Raw genomic sequence first — 21,052 nt, 5'->3', positions numbered from 1 at the left:
ATCGCACCACAGACTCCTCACTCTCTGCAGCTTTAAGAACCATAAATAGCCCTCATGTCAGATTCAGGTCAACTACAGCTTTAATGTTCCATAATTACTGTAGCAAACATGCCACACAAGTGCATGACCCTCCTTCATCTCGCTCCTCTCGTCTGTCCACATACGCTGGGAAACTGGACACTGTCCAATGCAGAGACTGTAATGTATGACGTGCAGTAAAGCAGCCCACGAGAGGCTAAACATTTACAGTGCAGGTCAGAGGATTAATGCATCTGCTGCAGACACACACACGCTCTCTAGAGACGCATGCAGACATTTTTATCAATGCAAGTTTTGCTGCCTGTTGTCTTTTCATGTTTATGTATGAATAGAAACCATCTTTGATCATGAGTATTGTGAGAATCACCTTTGCGATGGTGGACTCATCCACCGTGTCTGGCCCGAGCTCTTTGTTGACGTACAGCAGGGCGTAGAGGTATCCGGCTCGTCCATACAGGAGCTCATCAGGAATGTCTGAGTCTGGAGTGAGCACTGAACGCTGGAGCTGGAGCAGTCTGAACCACAGGACAGAGGAGAACCATTATAACCACTGCAGGACAATACTGACCACTGGCAACAACAACACGTTACCAAACACTCTGTGCATCACGCGTGTTAAATGCAATAGCCATCGTGTATCCATGTTGATACTGACAGGCCTTTTTAAAATAATAATTAATTTATCTAAAATAAGTATATTCAAATTATTATTATATATATATGGGGGTGGTGTTAGCGCAGTAGATAAGACACATGTCTTTGGTGTGAGAGACCCGGGGTCGAATCCACTGTGAGACACCAATGTGTCCCTGAGCAAGACACTTAACCCCTAGTTGCTCCAGAGGCGTGTGACCTCTGACATATATAGCAATTGTAAGTCGCTTTGGATAAAGGCATCAGCTAAATGAATAAATGTAAATGTAAATATATATATATATATATATATATATATATATATATATATACTGTCAGATATTAAAAATATATATTACATTTAGCTGACGCCCATATATATATATATCATATATTTTCAGAAATAAAACTTAAAAAGGAAGAATAATTACTTATTTTAATAATTTTTTAGTTGTATCTATTTACTTTTATTTGTTTTTCAGAAGTTTAATTTGTATTTTAATTAATATGCAGTATGAATTTGTCAGATGATTTGAGCCAATGATTATGTCGTGTAATTTTACAGTAAAGCTGCTGATATTTTTCATTTTAAGATTAATTTTAGATTTGCAGATAAAATGTGGAATATGTTTTAAAAGAAAAATAAATCTCTTCTGCTCAAGGCTGCATTTATTTGATAAATATTTTATTATATTTAATATATTATTATGATTTCAAACAGCTGTGTTCTGTGTGAATCTGTGTTAAAGTGTAATTTATTTCTGTGATGCTCCGCTGTATTTTCAGCATCATTCCTCCAGTCTTCAGTGTCACATGATCTTCAGAAATCAGAATAATATGATGATTTACTGCTCAAGAAACATTTCTGATTATTATCAATGTTGAACACAGTTGTGCTGCTCAATATTTCTGTGGAAACTGTGATGCATTTTATTTTTCAGGATTCACAGATGAACAGGAAGTTCAGAAGAAAAGCATTTATTTGAAATAGAAACTTTGTTACATTATAGATGTCTTTATACATTTTAAGCAATTAAATGTAACCTTGATGAATAAAGTATTAATTATAAAAAAATAAAATAAAAAAAAACTACTGACCCCAAACCTTTTCACGGTAGTATATTTCACCCTACTCTCTGGTATAATCTAGACATTAAAAATACACACAAATAAGTTTAATATGATTTGAACATTAAGTAGCATTTCTTCTTCTTCTTCTTCTTTAACCTAAAGCTGTGTTTGAATGAATTGAGAACACTTTGAGCCAGTGCTAGACGAGGGTTTGCAACTTTGCAGGAAATGTAATCAGACTGGTGCTGAGCTGCAGTCGAGCAGACGATCTATCAGAGAGATAGAGAACGCCGCCGCTCCCCTCGGACGCCTGAGAGCCAGAGCGTTTCACTACAACACACACATCACACACACAGAAACAGCTCCAGCTCCAGAGGAAGTGCAGGACACACTCTAGTGCGTTCAGGTTCTTCAGGAGCCCATGACCAGGTCTAGAAATCATAGTGGCTAATAATGCAGTGTACTGACAGAATATCAAAAGGAGACTAATACTGTAAATATGAAGTTAAAAGCATCAGCGTCACTGAATCAACTCATCAAGCAGGTTTGGTCTGGATAGAGGAGAACTGGCCCCTGATTCAGTCTGGTTTCTCCCAAGGTTTTTTCTCCATTTCTGTCACTGATGGGAGTTTTGGTTCCTTACCTCTGTCCCCTTTGGCTTTCTAAGTCAAGGACGATTGCTGTATATCAGTATAGTATATTGTAGGACTGCACAAAAAAACATGCACTGTGTTTTTGCGCAGCTCGTCAGTGAACAACAGCTCTGTGTAGCAAATGCTGCTCCATGTGAAAGAACGAACGTGTAGAGATTTACCGCTGATTACAGAACCGGCTTTACTGAAAAGATGCACATTAAATATAACATGCCTTTTATCATGCAGCCCTAGTGTATTGTATAGTTGTATAATAACAGTGTCACATTTGCAATGGTGCAGATATTGGAGAGAAACAGCACTCTTGCTGGTTTTCCAACGACTGGGTTAATTTAAGTTCCCTCTCGAGGCAGTAACTCAACATTACGTTAGCTAAGATGTATATGGGAACTCCTCACTTCTCCACTTTCGCTGAAATCTTATTGGCTAACACCAGCTGGGGGCAGCTGGCCAATTGACGCGAAGCATGCAAATACTGACAAGTTCGCGGGCAGTATAAATTGCATGGACGCGAAAATTACGTCAGAATCTCTTTCTTCACGCTAGAAGTTATCTTCACGCTTATAACCTTAAATCTTACCATCGTAGAAGTTGCATTAGAGGATTACTCACCGTTTCCTCTCCGCATCCGATGGCTGCTACTTGCCAGATTTGTGCGGGTCCCCTTGACCCGCAGGACCCTCACCAGTTCTGTGTTTCCTGCCTGGGCCACGCCCACGTCGAGGCAGCTTTCACGGATGACACGTGCGCCTACTGCGCTGAGCTGCCAGTGCGCGCCCTCAGAGCCAGAAGGGAAGTGGCTCGGGCATCAGCGGGGATGAGGGCCACTGCCGCCAGCGAGCCGCTGGTGGGCTCTCCCCCGTCCCAAGACGAGCTCGACGCTGTCAGCTTCGCGGACGATAGCTACCCCCCCCCCCCCCCCCCCAGGCCGTGGCGAACTTCATCGCCTTTGGAGCTGGCAAGGAAGACGACTCCATGTCGCTCTCTGCGTCAGAGAAGGATTGGGCGACTCAGTCAGACCGCCCCGACCACGAGGGCCCTGCAGACCTCCAGGAGGAGCTCGTCAGGATCCTCGGCAAGGCCGTCACGGAGCTGGACCTCTCCTGGAACGCACCTGACGAGCCTGTGAAAAGTAAGCTGGACTCGTGGTTTCTCCAGTCGAGCCGCCACCAGGCTGCATCGAGGAGAAGAACCCCGTTCTTCCCAGACGTACATGAGCACGTGGTGAAGTCGTGGGCTGCACCCTAATCAGCGCGCACCCACTTTGCCACGCAGGCCATGTTGCATGAGGCAGCTTCTGCCCTTCACGCCATGGCTATACTCAAGGTGTTCCAGGCGAAGCTACTTCAATCCATCGATGACGGCGCGGTTGATGCTGACGTAATCAGGGATCTGCGCGCGGCAACTGATCTCGCGCTGATGGCTACCAAGCGCTCCGCTCAAGCCATCGGCCGTTCCATGGGGTTCATGGTCGTCCTTAACAGGCACCTATGGCTTACCCTAGCTGACCTGAAGGACGCGGACCGCAGGACGCTTCTAAACGCTCCAGTCACTCCCTCCGGCCTCTTTGGCGACGCAGTGGAGTCGGTCAAGGAGCTTTTCTCCGAGACGCAGAAGCGTGCCAAAGCAATGAGCCACTTGATGCCTCGTCGCTCACTCCAGTCTTCATCCCCGAGGTCCCGCTCTTCATCGGCACCTCGCCATGTCATCCTTGGCTACCAAGCCGTCTTCCTGACGGGCCGCTGAAGAGGAAGAGAGAGCGCGCTGGTGGCCCCGCCCCCAGGTGCCATGTTCAAGAGCTTCGTGTCCCCCAGGTTCCCTTGGGCGGCGAATCGAAATGTGTGTTTAAATGCTGTTTGTGTGAGTTCCACAATAAAAACATGTATCTTTTCACAAAAAGAGCTTTCTCTTCCTCGTGCACCCATCACTGTGTCACTCGCCCTGTCTCAGGACAGCGCAGAGCCACAAGCCATGATTATAATGGTCTCTCGAGGGCGCGAGAGTGCCAACAACACACAATGCCCGCCGCGGGCCGCCCTCCAGCCAGTGCTTCTAGCTTCGCGGGGGCGGGGCCCCGGTCAAAACAAGCCATCAGTGGCTACGGTGGCGGTAGAGCTAACGCGTCCGCTGTGTCATTTCCTGGACGCGTGGAAGGCTATCCCAGGCGTTTCACCGTGGGTACTGGGAATTATTCAGCACGGATACTCTCTCCAGTTCAAACGCAGACCTCCCCGATTCAACGGCATGGTCCCGTCACTGACTTTGCCCTAAAACCTTTCAATTCTGAGACAGGAAGTTTTCAGTCTGCTCGAGAAAGGAGCGATAGAGCGTGTCCCTCCAAGCGAGCAGAAAAGCGGGTTTTACAGCCGCTACTTCGTGGTGCCAAAGAAGGATGGAGGACTCCGTCCGATTCTGGACCTGAGACCTATCAACCGAGCGCTTCACAAACGCGCATTCTGAATGACAACACTGAAACAGATCTTGACTCAGATACGGCCTGGGGATTGGTTCGCCTCAGTGGATCTAAAAGACGCGTACTTTCATATTCAAATAGCGACGCACCACAGGCGCTTCCTCAGGTTTGCTTTCGAAGGCATGGCTTATCAGTATTCGGTGCTTCCGTTTGGCCTGGCCCCCGCACATTTTCAAAGTGTGTGGACGCGGCGCTTTCTCCCCTCAGATCGAGCGGAATGCGCATCTTGAATTGTCTGGACGATTGGCTGATTTTAGCCCACTCAAGAGATGTGCTAATCAGTCACGTGGAAACGCTGCTCCACCATCTGGATACGCTGGGACTGCGTGTGAATATACAGAAGAGCGTGTTTTTACCGAGTCGGACTATAACATATCTGGGAGTGTGTTTGGACTCGATGGCGATGCGAGCCAATCTTTCTCAGGAGCGCATGGAGACAATCTCATCGACTCTGCGCCGTTTCAGACCGGGCAGGTCGGTTTCACTGAGGGATTTTCAGAGGCTTCTTATGGCGGTGGCTTCTTCAGTGTGCCATCTGGGTTTGTTGCATATGCGACCGCTACAGCTTTGGCTAAAAGCTCGAGTTCCGCCGAGGGAGTGGTCGTCGGGCCACAAACGAATTACGGTCACTCACAGTTGCGTCAGCACTCTTAGACCGTGGAACAGCATGGATATGTTCAGCCCAGGAGTTCCTTTCGTGCTGTTTCAAAACAGAGACTTTCTCACTGGATTTTGGCCACTATCGTGTTGGCTTCCGAATGAACGATATTGCATCGGTTTCGGACCTGGCGACTGTAACGTCACTCTCCGGCCGAGACCGGGTTTCGTTCCGAAGTCACTCAATACACCGTTTTGTTTCCCTGCCCGCCTTATCTGTTGAGCCTTCAGCCTCGCGTGACGCTGATACTCAGAGCACCGAGACCCTGTTAGGGTTTTACGGATGTATATGAATCGCTCGGCCGCCTTTCGTCAGTCGGACCAGCTGTTCGTGTGCTTGGTGGATGAAATAAGGGACGTGCTGTTTCTAAACAGAGACTTTCTCACTGGATCGTGGACGCTATCGAATGCCAGGGGAAGGGTTATCCCCTCAACATCAGAGCTCATTCTGCGAGGACGATATAAATGCTTCCTGATGGGCCTGGTCTAGAGGTATGTCTATCCAGTATTTATGTTTTGCTGCTGGCTGGTCTTCCCAGAACACATTCGCCAGGTTTTACAAGCTGGATGTACCCTCTGTAGCGTCACATGTACTTTCGGTGAGTTAAGTTTTATTCATTCTGTTATAACCAGCTATACAGTAGTTACCATGGCTGCTAACTCTGTGTTATGGTTTAAATGGTTTATGCAGTTGTCCCCACTAAGCTGTCGACTCTGTGTTTACTCTCAAGCTTGAGTGCTTATTGCGTTGTGTCTGCCCTGTTTAGTGCAGGCTTCACATTTATTGCATGAAGATATGCAAATTTCGTTAGGGTCAGGGCTATGTCTCATTGGTATAGTTACGCCTATCAGATGCAAGCACTCTTAGCGACACGGCCATTGGCTAGAACTGTCCTGCTTATGTGTGGGGGTGATTGACTCCGTTCAGGGCTTATCTTCACTGCTCTCACGGCGGGATTTTATACAGTTCCCATATACGTCTTAGCTGACGTAATGTCTCGTTCTCAGGGAACCGAGGTTACGATAGTAACCGGAGACATTTTGTGCACCATTTTTTTTTTTGCAAAACCACAGCTAGCTTCCCCAAACACACTCCCAGAGAGCAAACAGAGGAAGCAACCAGAGAATTAAGAGACACAGAGAGAGTTAGAAATGCTCCTTACTTGGTGATGCAGTCCTGGGACTCGCTCTGGTTCTTTAAGAGGTGATGAACCACTGCTCCTACAGCCAGAGGTCCGGCGTCTCCACACAGGAATGACACGCGCCGTCCGTTCAGGTTCCTCAGCCCACGTTTGATGTAATCCAGAGCGCGCTGCAGGTGCGAGGCGTCCTGGGTCCCTCGATACAGCTGCAGGTACAGCAGGGCGATGCCTGGCGATGACATCACCACCACAGCATATTCACAACATCTCACCTTTCACATTAGAATTTGCTATTTTTTTCACATCTGAAAAATTTAGATTCTAATTACAAAATATAATAAACCCCAATTTCTAGAAATAGCATTAAATAAGCAAAAAAATTATAAATATTATTACATAATGTATAAAATTAAAAGGAATCATAAAATTTTACATAAAATTCACTACATTTAAATGACATAAATCCAGAAAGAATTGCCAAAATTATGCTAAACTAAGGTATCAGTCGGCAATTACTAACCACATTTGGACAGAATGTTTTTTTTTTGTAGTTAACTAAAATATATATTTCCCAGAGTTGAATGTCTGAGCTTCACAAATGCAGTCAATACTAACATTTGTGCACTGAATGAGTTTATTTTCTTATCTATGCTTCTTATCTCATCTATGATGTAGGATCCAAATAATATTGCTTTAAGAATTTTAACAAAAAATTAACAGCACACCAATTTATTTTTTCTGGGTATAACTAAAGTCCATGAAGCTCACTACTTTAAGTGTTTGGTGTTCACCTGTCCAGCCCGTGTAGGTGGAGAAATCGTGTGGATCTGCAGTCTTCAGTCCCTCCTCCATCTGTTGGAGAAGGTCTTTGATCTTGCTTTGCACTTTCTTCTGAAAGGCGTCACTGATCTATTTTCAGGGAAGTGGAAAAAAAAAGAGTTTGTGAATAAGCTCCTAAGCTTCATTTGGCAAACCGTTGTTTTACTAATGAGTTCACATAAAGAGACTCTGGCACTGAATAACGTACAGCATTGTGTTTGAAAATGTTGCGGGCCAAACACAAAGCCTTGTGGGACCTCCATCATAAAATTCTAAATATATGGATACCCATGCATCAATGTAAACTGCACCTTAGAGACTTTGGAAAAGCAAAGGCTTTTGTGTAATGCACACACACAAATTCTACGCATTACATAGAGCAAACATCTGTTATTCAAAAATACTGATGCACATTCTGATGCGTTAACTTTGCTGACCATAGAGGCCTGCTGCTGTCTGAGGAAAATTAAATAAAGATGTATTTCTGCAGAGATCCACAGGACAGGAATGACTGACAGCTGAGAGACCCTGCTGAACCAGAGACACGAGAAGCACTGCTGGGAATACACAGAGAAATCCAGCACAAATCTTCTGTTCGTTCCCCAACAACGGAGAAAACAGAGATTAGACAGTAATACCATGATAATCTGATATACAGCATGTGCTGAATGATTGCCATAATCATTTACCATGTGTTTTTGCTTTTTAGTTTTGTTTTTCACATGGCTCTCCAGTGTAGATCAAACAATAGCATGCTACTTTCATACTGGATGTCCAAATAACCATAGCAACCACAGCTTTTGATCAAAATTAGACGATGCCTAAAAAATATATAGCTGCACATTTTGTGACACTACAGTTCCACAATCCTCTTTCTGCCATGGAATAATAATTAATAAAAAGGTAATGGCAAGTTTTTTATATGGCAATTCGAACTTTGCTTTCGTTTTGTTTGTTTTTCTCAGAACTGCAAGACGTAAACTGGTTCTTTCTTACAGTTTTGCGTTTACATCTCGCAATTCTGACGTTTCTATTCTTCTTTGAATTCTGAGTTTAAGTATTGCAATTTTCAGTGTGGAACAAAAAAATTTAATTCAGATTTTATTTCTCACAAATCTGGTTTTACATTTCATAATTCTAACTTTACGTCTTGTAATTCAGATTTTACATCTTACAAATCAGAGGTGTTGTTTCTTTATTTTTTTATTCTGAGTTTGGGTTTTGTCGTTCTTATTTTTTTGCTATTATTTTGGTTATCTCCTAATTCTGCCTTTTTTCGGAATCCAGAGTTTATATCGTGCAATTCTGAGAATTGTAAGAAAAACGTCAAAAACCAAATGTGGGTCACTTTGCATTCTACCGATTATTTTCTTTTTTTAAAGATGAATGTCTGACAGGTATGAGCTAAACATGTGTGTGTGTGTGTGTGTGTGTGTGTGATTACAATTAATCATCATAATCACATAATAATCTGCATAATCATGACAGCCCCAATCCCAATTTCTTTATGAGTAAAACTTGTCCCAGTTCCCATGATCCACGAGGAGATCACACACAGATCATCGTGTTACTGGTCCATCGCTCAAGTGACAATCCTAAGTGTGAAGATCTGGAGTCAAAGCTGATTAACTGACCCTAAGAGTCCAATTCAACCAGGAGCATTAAACCACAACTAATCCCTGACCATGATGAAGAATCAACGGTCAACAGAACCAGTGCTACAGAGAAGACAAGACAAGCCTGATTCAGCTCAGTCTGGGAAATACTGATACAGAGAGCAGACTATATCTCTGTTATACTGCACTCACACTCACACACACACACACACGCGTGCGCACACACACACACACGCACACGCACTCACACACACTCACACACACACGCGCGCGCACACACACACACACACACACACGCACACGCACTCACACACACTCACACACACACGCGCGCGCACACACACACACACACACACGCACTCACACACACACACACACACACGCGCACACGCACACGCACTCACACACACACACACACACACACACACACACACACACACACACAGAGTTCTGAATATGGGTCACCATACTTGGCTGAATGTCACGTCACTTTCACTGTAAAACTGTGAAATATTATTCTAATCTAAAACAGCTGTTTTCTGTGTGAATCTCAAGAGAAATACTTCGTAAAATACACTTTTTATTTTAGCTTACTGTAAAATCAAGACGTAATTTGATCAAATGGAGAAAATGTGTGAAAATGTGAGCATTAGGACCAGAGCTGGGTAGATTATTATAAACTGTAATCTGTTACTGATTATCACAGAAACTGTAGTTAATAACCATCTGCACATGTAATCAGACTACTTTATGATTACTTTTAGATTACTGTTGACCAAACTTATTTATCACATTATTTTAAATAGGATAATCTTGTAAAAATACAACGGTAAGAAAGTATATTGCATTAATTTTAATTATCAACATAAAGTACATTAAACATTATATTACATCAAGGTTTCCCAGACTGGGCTTTGTTAAGGACATGCAGAGGATTGATGAATTTAATGAAACGCTAACAATAAATTAAATCATAAAAATTTAAAATCATTTTAAAATAACAATAAAAGAACACTTACTAAAAAAGATTAAATATTAACCAAAGAAACTTGAACATGCAAATGTGTTAATTATTAAAATGTTTATCTTAAAATCTCAGGGATGCTTCAAATAAATATACAAGATGAAAGAGGTTCAAATGACAATAGATTGGGTTTTAATGAGTTTGACAGACGAGGGTAAGACAGAGTAATTAAACAACCAACCCAGTGATAATTAATTAATTAATTGCTATTCTGTGAATAACGTTAATCCAAAAAACAAAACAAAAAAACATTCTGATTACGAGTATTTTAAAATGTAATTTACTCTAATTACAATTATTTTTTTATATTTGATTATGTAACGTTAACCAGTTACTGCCCAGACCTGTTCATGCTATCAAACACTAGCTGTGAAATTAGCTATTAGATTTGAAAGAGAGAGACGAGTGCTGCACGTGTCATTAGATGCCATGAGCTGCTGAGGCTGAGGAAGTGTGTTTCCGGGTCATTTAATGAAGGAGTTTCTCTCGCGCGTCTGAACCATAGACTGTATAAAAACAGGTCTGAACACAGATCTCCCGCGCGGCGCGTCTGACAGAAGCTAACATGCTAAAAACAAACCAAACCACGCGAGATCACAGACCTTCCCGCCGATGTCGAGCGGCTCCGAAGCGCTCGGGGTCCCAGAGGCGTCCTGCTCCCGTTGCTCCCGGTGGTCCGGGAACGGGTTGATGAAGCTGCGCTCCTCACTCTCCGCCTCGGAGCCCGTGACCAGCTTCAGCCGCTTCGACATGCTCTCGCCCATCGCGACGGCGGCCCGCCAGGGACACTCTGTCTCACTACGGCACAAACGCGTTTCGGTCCTGATGCTGCTGCTGCTGCTGCTGATGATGATGATGATGATGGTGATGATGATGGGGAGGCTACTGATGAAGGTGAGGAGTCACTCCGACAGTCTTCAGGGCTCTGTCCCTAAAGAAACGTGCAGATACTTTAACAGAACCTTAATTCGAAATAGAAAATCATATTTACTGTATTTATTGAATCAAAACTACAGTGAAACAGAAATATTATGAAATATTACAATTTAAAATAGCTGTTTTCTGTGTGAATCGATTATTTTTTCGGATATTTTTTCTCCACCTTTATTGTTTTTAGTTATTGAAGTGTTTATGCTGCATTATTTGCTATCTGAAGGTGTGTGTGTGTGTGTGTGTGTGTGTGTTATTAATCACCACAGTTATCAAGAGGCCACTTGTGAAGGCATCATGCATATTAAATGAGAATTGAACTGGAAAATATTCTCATTTAATGCAATATGTTTAACAGAAGTAAAATTAAAGTGGTGTGTTGTCTATGATTAAAAAAAAATCCTTTACATTGCAGTGATGATGTACGTCCATTACACTTTAATGACTGATAAAGAAAATTATGTCATCAAATGGTAAAATTAAATTCTGTGCATAAAAGATCTTATGAGATGATGAAAATATGTTGTATGTGCTTCTATGGTGTAATATTAATATGTCATTATACATCAGTAGCTGTTTTAATAGCTGCAGTAACTCTGTCAGGTAAGCTGTGGAGCACAGAACTGCTTCAAACATCATGGTCATATTCAATCAAAGTTCTGCCGACCACAGCACGAGCGATGAAGACGAGGATGAGGAGATTATAGGCGACACAACAGCATCTCATTCAAGAAGAGTGGACGCGTGCTTACATTCAGGTCCGGTGCAGAGTCCCGAGGAGATCAGCTGAAGCCGGTCCGGATCGAGTCAGATCTGCGCCTCCTCACACCTCAGCGATGATGAAGAGGATGAAGAGGATGTGTCTGCCTCTGTCTTCAGCTCATGTGGAGGAAACAGATGGCGGTTCCGCTCTCCCATCCAGGATTATATGGCAAACAAATCCATAAAGCCCTTCAGTCTCGTGCACACACTCTCTCTCGCGCGCGCGCCCGCGCTCACTCACACACACACACACACACGGTGCAGAAGTCCTGCAGACTGGCGACTGAGCGATGACGAAATCTAAATATCTACTCCTAGCCTGTTTATGATGCAAGCCCGATTTAAATGTCTCAAATCATATTAATTCTAGAAGAGTTGACTGCAGGAGGGATGATGCTCTCTCCATCCGGGCTCCTTCGAGAGCGATTCTATTCTCATCTCACGCTTCTTTTTTGCTCGAGTTTGTATCTCCACTGAATCAAAATAATAAGGTAATTGTGACTTTTTGTCTAACAATTCAAATTTATCTAAAATTCTAAAAAAAAAAAAAAAAGAAAAGAAAAAACAATTATTGTAGGATATCAAAAAATATATCTGTTCAAATCTTGCATATCAGATAAAATAAATAAAAATAAAAATCTGAATAGCGAGATATAACCTAAACTTGCAATTCTTAGAAGAAAAGTCTGAGTTCTATAAAAAAGGGCTTCCATAAAAAATAAATAAAAAACACTCAATTGTGAGATAAAATATGTCGTAATAAACTTTTTTCTCTTTATCTGTAGCAAACATGCTTCCATGGGTTTGTTAACTGAAGGTGCCAAAGTAAAGCTGTTTCTCCTCAGTCTCTGCTCCACTTTCAGAGCTTCAGCACAGAAACTCAGAAGAAGTCCAGCAAATTAAAAGAAACAATAAACTGTTTAGCCAGATTTGAATGACTTGATATTTGATCGTCTTGTCCCTGAGTGACGGATGATGATTTATGTTACATTTATATTTCCGGTTCTTGTTTATGATTGGCTCAGCCATGCTCAAAGCTGTTGTAAAATACTCTGCTAAAGATTGATGAAATATATATTATATTTGCAATAGATACAATTATTTAAACATTATGTGTGTGTGTGTGTGTGTGTGTGTGTGTGTGTGTGTGTGTGTGTGTGTGTGTATGACTATTTGAGCCTATTTCCATGGCTGGTATCAATATTCTAATATTTACATATCTTGTGTTCTATAAATAATTCTTCCGTCTCTAATTCAAGACTTGAATAGATGTGAATAAGGTTACTCTGGACGTCCTGCGGTTGGGTAATACTGTTAAACCTGAAACATACGTGCATTTTTCCAGCATCTGTTAATTGCTGTCATATTCCATAAATCACTGGGAGGAGGTGAACTCTGGTTTAGTACTGTATGTGATTCTGCAGTCAGATCTTCCAGGCTGCTTCAGTTTTGGCCAAATTACAGAGAATATCGCTCTAAATATAGACTCCATCTGTGCTTCTTAGCAAGACACATCCTCAGCAGAGCTTCTGTTGTTCATCTCCATTCTTCTGTCATGTGAATAACACAAAACTAAACCTGTATTAGACAAAGACCGAACATCAAAAGATCAGCCATCAGTCTTTATGAAATATGAGTTATTGACCTACAAATCTTTACTTTGGGAGTGTATTTAATTCATACATTATTGCATTTCCATTAGTCAGAAAGATAGTACAGAAGATCATTAAGGAACTAAAGAAAAAACAAAAACGGTCAACAATATTAGTTTGTACACTATGTCAGACATATTATTTACTCGTTACCAAATTAGCATTGCATTGCATGTAGTACATCTTATATCTCAATATCACTTGATTTCATTTGAATTTTTAACAGTAAATTTTCACTGGAAACCAGAGATGGAAATAATTACAAATGTACAGTGCAAATAAAGAGTGAGCGTGAGTAAGATTTTAAGTCAATATTATTTCATTTCAGTGTAGTTTTAAACAGACGATTTTAGAAACCAGAAAATAATGAAGAATGTTTTCTGGCACATGTCATCTCTCTGATGATTGAGACGTCCAGCGGCTGCTGCGATGCCAATCAGTCACCGAATGGATTAAAGGTTGAGCTTTTCTACTTATTTTACCAAAAAGACTTTTTCTTACCTAATCACTAAAAGACATATGCTAGAAAAGTAAGTCATTTTATACTAACCTCAGATTTGGAGCACAACTTGTTTAGAGTTATGAATCTGATCTCCATGCATTTCTAGAGCAAAACATGATTTGGGAAATATATATATATATATAATTTTATTTTATTTTTTTCTCTTGAGCAATAATCTACCAGGTGTCTTCTTAATAAGAGACCAAATTTCAGTCTGTTCTCCAAAGCATTAACGTTTTAACACTGTTTAAGTTGGCAATTTCATTTTCATCTATATACTCAAATTAGTGTTTAACAGGTTATAAATTGATCACAATATTTCCATAAATATAATTTGACCCTCCGCCATCAGAAGGCCTTGGGTCGTCAATTGGGAGACACAGGCAGCACTGGAAAGAGCTAAATCATTGTTTTATGCTAATAGTTTTGCTAATGGACAGTCTAATACAAGGACTTTGTTCTGTACTGTTAACAAACTGTTGAAATTCACTTTCTCCCAGTCAATGTGTGTCCTATTCTAATTTTTAAACTCTAAAATTGACAACACACATTATGAATTGGTTAATTCTGTTTTGAGGTCTAGTAATTGTCAAAATGGACTTAACCATATTTGTTGGTCTGCAAGTACTTTCTCAAATTTTGAGCTGCCCTCAGTTGATTATATTATAAGCAGATCATGAAGTCTAAGACTTCCACTTGTTCACTTACCTACTGTTTTAGTGTAGTCCTGTATCCATTCAGTTTCTTCCATTATTACAGCTATTGTGTGTTCGTCATTGTCAACTGCTACTGTTCCTTCATCTTTAAAAATGGCTTCTATCACTCCAATTCTTAAAAAGACTGGCGCTGATCCTAATGATCTAAATAATTACAGGCCTATTTCTAATCTCCCTTTTATTTCAAAAATACTTGAAAGAACAGTAGCAGCACAACTTGAATCACATTTACAAAATAATGACATTTACGAGCATTTCTAGTCAGGCTTTCGACCCAAACATAGTACGGAAACAGCTCTCGTTAAGGTTATAAACGATCTTCTCCTAGCTGCTGATTCTGGTCTTCTGTCCATTCTTATTCTGTTTGATATTAGTGCTGCTTTTGATACTATTAGCCACTCAGTATTATTGGAACGGCTGGCTTGCATAGGAATAGCTGATAATGCACTTCTTTGTATTTCATCTTATTTAAGTGACAGAAAACTGTTTGTGCAGATTAAGAATACACGTTCAGATCCTGTCTCAGTTACTCATGGCGTTCCACAGGGGTCGGTGTTGGGTCCGCTTTTATTCATCATTTATTTTCTACCTCTTGGTCGTATTTTTTGTTCCTATGGTATTAATTTCCATTTCTACGCTGATGACGCACAAGTGTACATTTCTACAAGAACTTATGTTTCTCATCCCCCTCCTGACTTTACTAAATGTCTCCAGGACATTAATATTTGGATGACTAAGTTAAATATCAATAAGACAGAAGCCCTCCTTGTAGGTTCTAGGTCTGTCTTATCTAAAACTCAATCCTGTACCTTGTTCATTGATAATTGTTCAGTCAATATTTCTGCCCAGGTGAAAAGTCTTGGAGTTATACTGCGTGGTTTGCTTTCGTTTGGTTCCCATATCAGTAATATTTCACGTTCTGCATTTTTTCACTTGTGCAATATTGCTAGACTTCGTTCTTCACTCTCTCAACATACAGTAGTACTGAAGTGCTTATTCATGCATTGGTTACATCTCGAATTGATTATTGTAATTCTCTTTTATTTGGCATTCTTGAAAAACAACTTCATCGATTACAGTTCATTCAGAATTCAGCAGCTAGGATAGTTACCCGTTCATGTACTTTCGCTCACATAACTCCTATTCTTTTTAAGTTGCATTGGCTTCCTGTTCATTATCATGTACATTACAAAATTTGACTTCTTATCTACAAAGCTCTTCATAATTTGGCACCTCATTATTTTTCAGATCTTTATTTGTACACTCCTTTGCGCTCTTTGAGATCATCTTCTGCACATTTATTGTCTGTTCCTAACTTCAAGATGAGTTCCTGTGGAGCTCTTTACCTTTGCACATTCGCCAGCTGGATTCAGTTTCTCATTTTAAAGTTCAGATAAAAACCTATTTGTTTAGAATTGCTTTTAATGGTTTTCCTGTTTAATATGTTGTTATAATGCTTGCATTTTATGTTTTGTTTTATTGTACGGTGTCCTTGAGTTTCCTGAAAGGAACCTATAAGTAAAAGGTATTATTATTATTATAAAATCCCCTAAAAATACACAATATTAAAGAGAAGAAAAACATTATTGGACTAAAATATAATACATCTATTTCATTGAAATAAGATATAAAGTTGCAATATAAAAAAGTAGGAGAAAAGTTTCCTGGAAAGCTGCACTGGACAGTGCTCTGTAGGATGCTGCTGTAAGTCTGCTCACGAAACACAACCATCAACTTAAAAATTCATGTGAAAATGTACAATGTACAGCTAGAGATGCATTAAATATGAAGCATCTGAGTCTCACAGCAGAGAGCAGAGAGATGTGAAGGCCAACAGTGTCCCCTTCTGGAGGAAGATCTAGATCTAGACTTACACACAACCTGCTTTCATTCTCCAGCCTCTCACGGAGAAACAAGCGCCTCAGAAATCAGAGGAAGCTCGGGCTGACCTTCAGATCACTAAAGCAGTCCCAGCTCATAGGTGAGAAACTCCTGCGTCTGGAGAGCTCCATCAGCGCCTGCAGCTGGACGTCTGTGAGAAGAACTGCAGGGGGCACAGGGATAAAACCACTAGTAAATATCCGAAAAGATGGAGAAAACAGAGAGAGCAGATATAATGAGGTTATAGTAGCACATGATGCATCCTCTTGTTTTACAGATTTGTTTCAGATCAACATATGAATGTAGTCTAACACGTAAACGACAAGCCAGTTTCATTGCTCTGAAATAAAAGCATTGGTTGAAGTCGAATCTGAAGGGTTTACAGTCAACACAGGCCAATGCAGCAGGCTGGGGAAGAGACAAAACCAGAATCTAGTTTAAAAAGTACAAAAAATAACTAACAAAAACCATTGTGAGGTGAAGTCACACCGGCAATTACAAAAAAAACCCAAAAAACGATCACATTGTGAGATATGAAGACTCAAATATAAGACACAGAGACACCTCGCAGTTAGGAGAAAAAGATCCAGTGCAAGACACAAAGCTGCAGTTTCATGAAATAAAGTCTGTTTGGGAGATAAGGTTCAAATTACTTAAAAAATAAAAGGTATATTGTAAGATACAGTTGCAATTACAAGAAATAAATTCACATTGTGAATATGAGAAAAAGTGATTTTGTTACATCGCAGTTATGAGAAAGGTCACACCGTAAGATATAAAGTCTCAAAAATTGGAAATAGTTACATTGGGAGGAAGTGTCTCACAATGTAGCGGTTTCTCAAAAAAATAAGGGGAGATATATTGTGATTTTTGTCATAATGTCAGATATAAAGACACAAGCAAGAGAAAGAAAGGTAAGGATTATGAGCAATTAAGTCACATTATGAGATGTAAAGTAGCAATTCTTGTGAGAAATAGTCGCTGATGAAAAAAAGTCACAATGTTAGATATAAAGTAACAGTTATGAGAAATAAAGTCACATGAGATGAAGTTAAAAGAGATACTGTTGCAATTCTAAAAATAATTAAAATTTGCACAATTTATGAGAAATTTGAGCAGCTTTACAGAACTGCATGTGTCTACATTACACAGCAGAAGTGAATGTGTCCGAGTCGTGTGTATTTCACAGAGTCACACACACAGTTAGCTTACATGAATTCATCTGAGACAGAAGCTCATAATCAAGATCATCTGGGGTCCAGCATCATCTCCCAGAGCCCCACACATCATCAGGAACACTATTCCAGAGTTTAGGAGCCAGATGGGAACGTGATCTCCCTTCTTCAGTGGACTGGGTACTAGGAAAAGTCCAGCGTTTCATGACCTTAAAGAGCCTGAGATTATAGAGCATAAGAAGATAGCAATATTTATGTGTGTGTGTTTCACATTTCTGTGCTCTGATGAAGAATCCTCTGGGTTTGGTGTCGGTCATCAGTGAAAGGTGTTTTTGTGAACACTGAAGATGTGATGTGAGGAGAGCAGAGCTGCAGATTTCTGCTCCATCTCCATCAGATCCAGGTCTGAGACTGAGTGTGTGTGATCCTCTCTGTGAAGAGAACAGAAACAGAGCTTCTCTCCGAGGGTCTGACTCAATCATCTGAGAGGCGCTCCATCAACAACCTGGAGGAAGGGAAGGACTTTACGCATGAGGACTCGACATCACAGGACTAAAGCAGCTTTCCAATCAGGGACTTCTTGGCTGACGTCCTCACTCGACTGCGTCCTCTCTTCAGTGTTTCTTTATTGAGTCGTGATATTAAACCTGTGAAGGTGGACGTGTTTAAAAGCTGCTGCTGGGAATGAAGCATTGCTTCAATCTGACTTCATCCATGAGCTCTCATCTCAGAATTAAAGTCCTGATGGAGAAATATAAACTCTTTCTGTCTCGCAATTCTGACAGTTTTCTCGGAATTCTCAAAAGTAAAAAATAACAGTTGTGTTTATCTCTTAAAATTCTGAGTGTAAAAAAAAATAAATAAATGTGAGATACAAAGTTGCAATTAGTTATGAAAATTATTTTTTAATGTTTTTTTATACAAACATAAAAAATCTGTTATATTGTAATTAATATTATAATGCTCCAGCTACACGACTGTAAAATAATGTGTCTACAAATGATATACTGGATCATTACATTTCAGTTAATCACCTACAAGTTTATAAAATGTGTCCCCAGATTCAACATTTAATTAAAACACACTGATGTGTCACATGTTAATTATAAATACTGCCAAATCTAATATGAGCTACTAGATAGACCAGACTGATAAAACGGGACAATTTCTTTCATATTTTGCGTGAACAAATCCAGGAGAGCAATGAAGCGAGAAGTGTGTGTAAAAGTTGAATGTTTTATTGACACCCATCTCTACTCAGCTATGTTAGAAATCAACACAACATCGCTCTGCTACGATCCTAGCTCATCACCACTCACTTCAGACACCAGAGTCATTCGCTTTCTCTTTTTCTCTCACAGTACAAGGCATTTCTATACAGCTGAGGAGGCATTAAAGGACAGGAGACATCAGTAAAGCACTTGTAATTCATACAGAACAGGAAAAGAACAGAACGAAACCAAATAATGCTTTAAAGAAGGAATATACTGTTTGGACAATAACACAGGAACACAATCCCAGCGACATCGTGTCACTTCAGCATCTCAAAAGAAACATACACTGAGGTATAAACACATTGGTCTTCAGAGGAGGTATTTTGACCTTTTCAAACCTAAATTTTTTTATTATTATTGTTCTTTATAATATTTTTTTTTTCTTAAAAAAAGCAAGTGATGCAAACATTAGAAATAAGTCCCATGCAGTGCATCATTCCAGGTGGAATTAAAAAACAAGTCAAACTTAGGCACCAAATAAAACACGATAAAGCTTTCCACTTCCGTCCAATCAGCAGGTGAAACGCACCACGGGAAATTCCTCAGCTGCCCTTAAATAACCCAGAGTCCTCCTCAGTTTTCACAGTGTCTGTGTCTCTTCTGACAGGTTTATAGTGTGGAACTGTGTCATCTGTCCTTCAGGAGTCACTGATGAAGAGTCTGGGTCATGTAAGGGCATTTTCTCTGCACACCTGCACCTCACACCTGTGTCACAGCTCCAGTCTGGAAAACATCAGGAACCACGTCGCTGCTCAAGTTTAACAGAGAACGCAAAAAGAGAAGTTTTGAAGAACTTCCCGCTGCTCTTCTGCAGTAAGTGCAGTCAGATTTGTGAATCTCCAGTTTTGGGAGCTGGATCAAACAGGAACAGACTTCCCAGGGCTTACGTTGATTTACGTTGAGGTAAAAACTAATTTCATGCTCGATTACTCAAATTCGTACAGACTAGTTTTATGATTGCAAGTTGTTTCTGAAGCTTGAGAGATTGATGATCACTGATATTTCAGTGTGGCCGAGTATTATATTTAATGTCGTTGGCTATTGTCGTTTTAATTTCAGTCATTTTAGTGGACTGTAATAACCCTGACACTGATTTATGTTAACTGCATGACCTTTCTCACTCAGCATGAGAATGAATCAGTGATCATTTTCATTCGAGGCTGAACTAATCTGAACTAGTCTCTCGTTCCAGCTGATGGTTCTCGTCCTCCTCCCAGATCCAAACGGACACAGCCTGACAAACATTACACATATTTATACACATGTACACATTATTTATAGACACTACATCCTACATACACAGTAAAAAGTACTTCATTGAGGAACTGTGCATCTGAATGTGTGGCAGAAATCATTAATTGACTCACTGTATGTATGAAACCGCATCAATAATCACTCCATCCCAGCGACGTCCCTCGAACAAGCTCAAGCTCAAATCGCTTTAAAACACATGGTGTGCAGGGAAAGCCTTCCCTTGAGCAACACATTTCAGTTTAGTATGAGTGTAAACTGCATGAGATGCTGAGTCCAGCAGAGACGGGTGATGCATAGCAGTGAAGTCTGACCATCAGGAGAGCAGAAACACGCCAAAAACACTGGTATTGCTCAACACGTGACATCACTTCCCTTTTCAAAGAATATCCCACACTCAACACAAGTCTCACTAAATTGACAGCATTCATTGGTTTTCACAAAAATGTATTTCTTTTAAAAACATCTGCGTTCCAGTGAGGTACTTACAATGGAGTTTAAAATGAGTGAACATACATTCACTGAAAAAAACCCATCTTTTAGTAACATTTTCTGTCCAGTTTTACAGCTTTGTTGTCATAAACCAATGGCTAAAACCTTGAAATGATCCTTTGCAGCTCCAATAATGCCCATGTTTTAGCAGAATAACTAATGTGTTTTTGCAAAATTTCCAATTTTAAATCTTTTAAATCCTTTAAAAACTGCCCCATTCGTTTCCATTGTGAATGCATCACTGTAAACCTGATTTTAGATTTGTAATTTTTCTACATGTTTTATTTAGT

At 40.5% G+C, this 21,052-nt stretch overlaps 2 protein-coding genes and 1 long non-coding RNA gene across 3 annotated transcripts in view; all 3 read right to left on the bottom strand.

Moving 5' to 3' along the window:
• lancl2 (LanC lantibiotic synthetase component C-like 2 (bacterial)) overlaps window positions 1-12,060 on the bottom strand; it is a 31,633-nt gene extending 19,573 nt beyond the window's left edge. Inside the window, exons 1-5 of the mRNA XM_059534531.1 lie at window positions 11,810-12,060; window positions 10,730-11,058; window positions 7,460-7,577; window positions 6,690-6,897; window positions 407-554 (exon numbers count right to left, since the gene is read on the bottom strand). Coding sequence (XP_059390514.1) covers window positions 407-554; window positions 6,690-6,897; window positions 7,460-7,577; window positions 10,730-10,891 — 636 coding nt within the window. The 5' untranslated portion in view covers window positions 10,892-11,058; window positions 11,810-12,060. The remainder of the gene's footprint in view (window positions 1-406; window positions 555-6,689; window positions 6,898-7,459; window positions 7,578-10,729; window positions 11,059-11,809) is intronic.
• Window positions 12,061-18,961: 6,901 nt separating this feature from the next.
• On the bottom strand, window positions 18,962-19,606 carry LOC132123937 (uncharacterized). Its single transcript, XR_009426698.1, has 2 exons — window positions 19,074-19,606; window positions 18,962-19,037 (listed from the first exon to the last, which is right to left on the bottom strand). It is a non-coding gene; the product is annotated as an uncharacterized LOC132123937 (long non-coding RNA).
• Window positions 19,607-20,982: 1,376 nt separating this feature from the next.
• LOC132123957 (TGF-beta receptor type-1-like) overlaps window positions 20,983-21,052 on the bottom strand; it is a 48,281-nt gene continuing 48,211 nt past the window's right edge. The window contains exon 9 of the mRNA XM_059534649.1: window positions 20,983-21,052. This exon is cut by the window's right edge and continues 1,131 nt beyond it. The gene's annotated coding sequence lies outside the window, so the exon portion shown is untranslated.

This window comes from Carassius carassius, chromosome 42, assembly GCF_963082965.1.
Source record: "Carassius carassius chromosome 42, fCarCar2.1, whole genome shotgun sequence".
In the NCBI taxonomy this organism is placed as follows: Eukaryota; Metazoa; Chordata; class Actinopteri; order Cypriniformes; family Cyprinidae; genus Carassius; species Carassius carassius.
The sequence above is the reverse complement of the archived record's forward strand: the minus strand, read 5'-3'. Positions and strand labels throughout refer to the sequence as shown.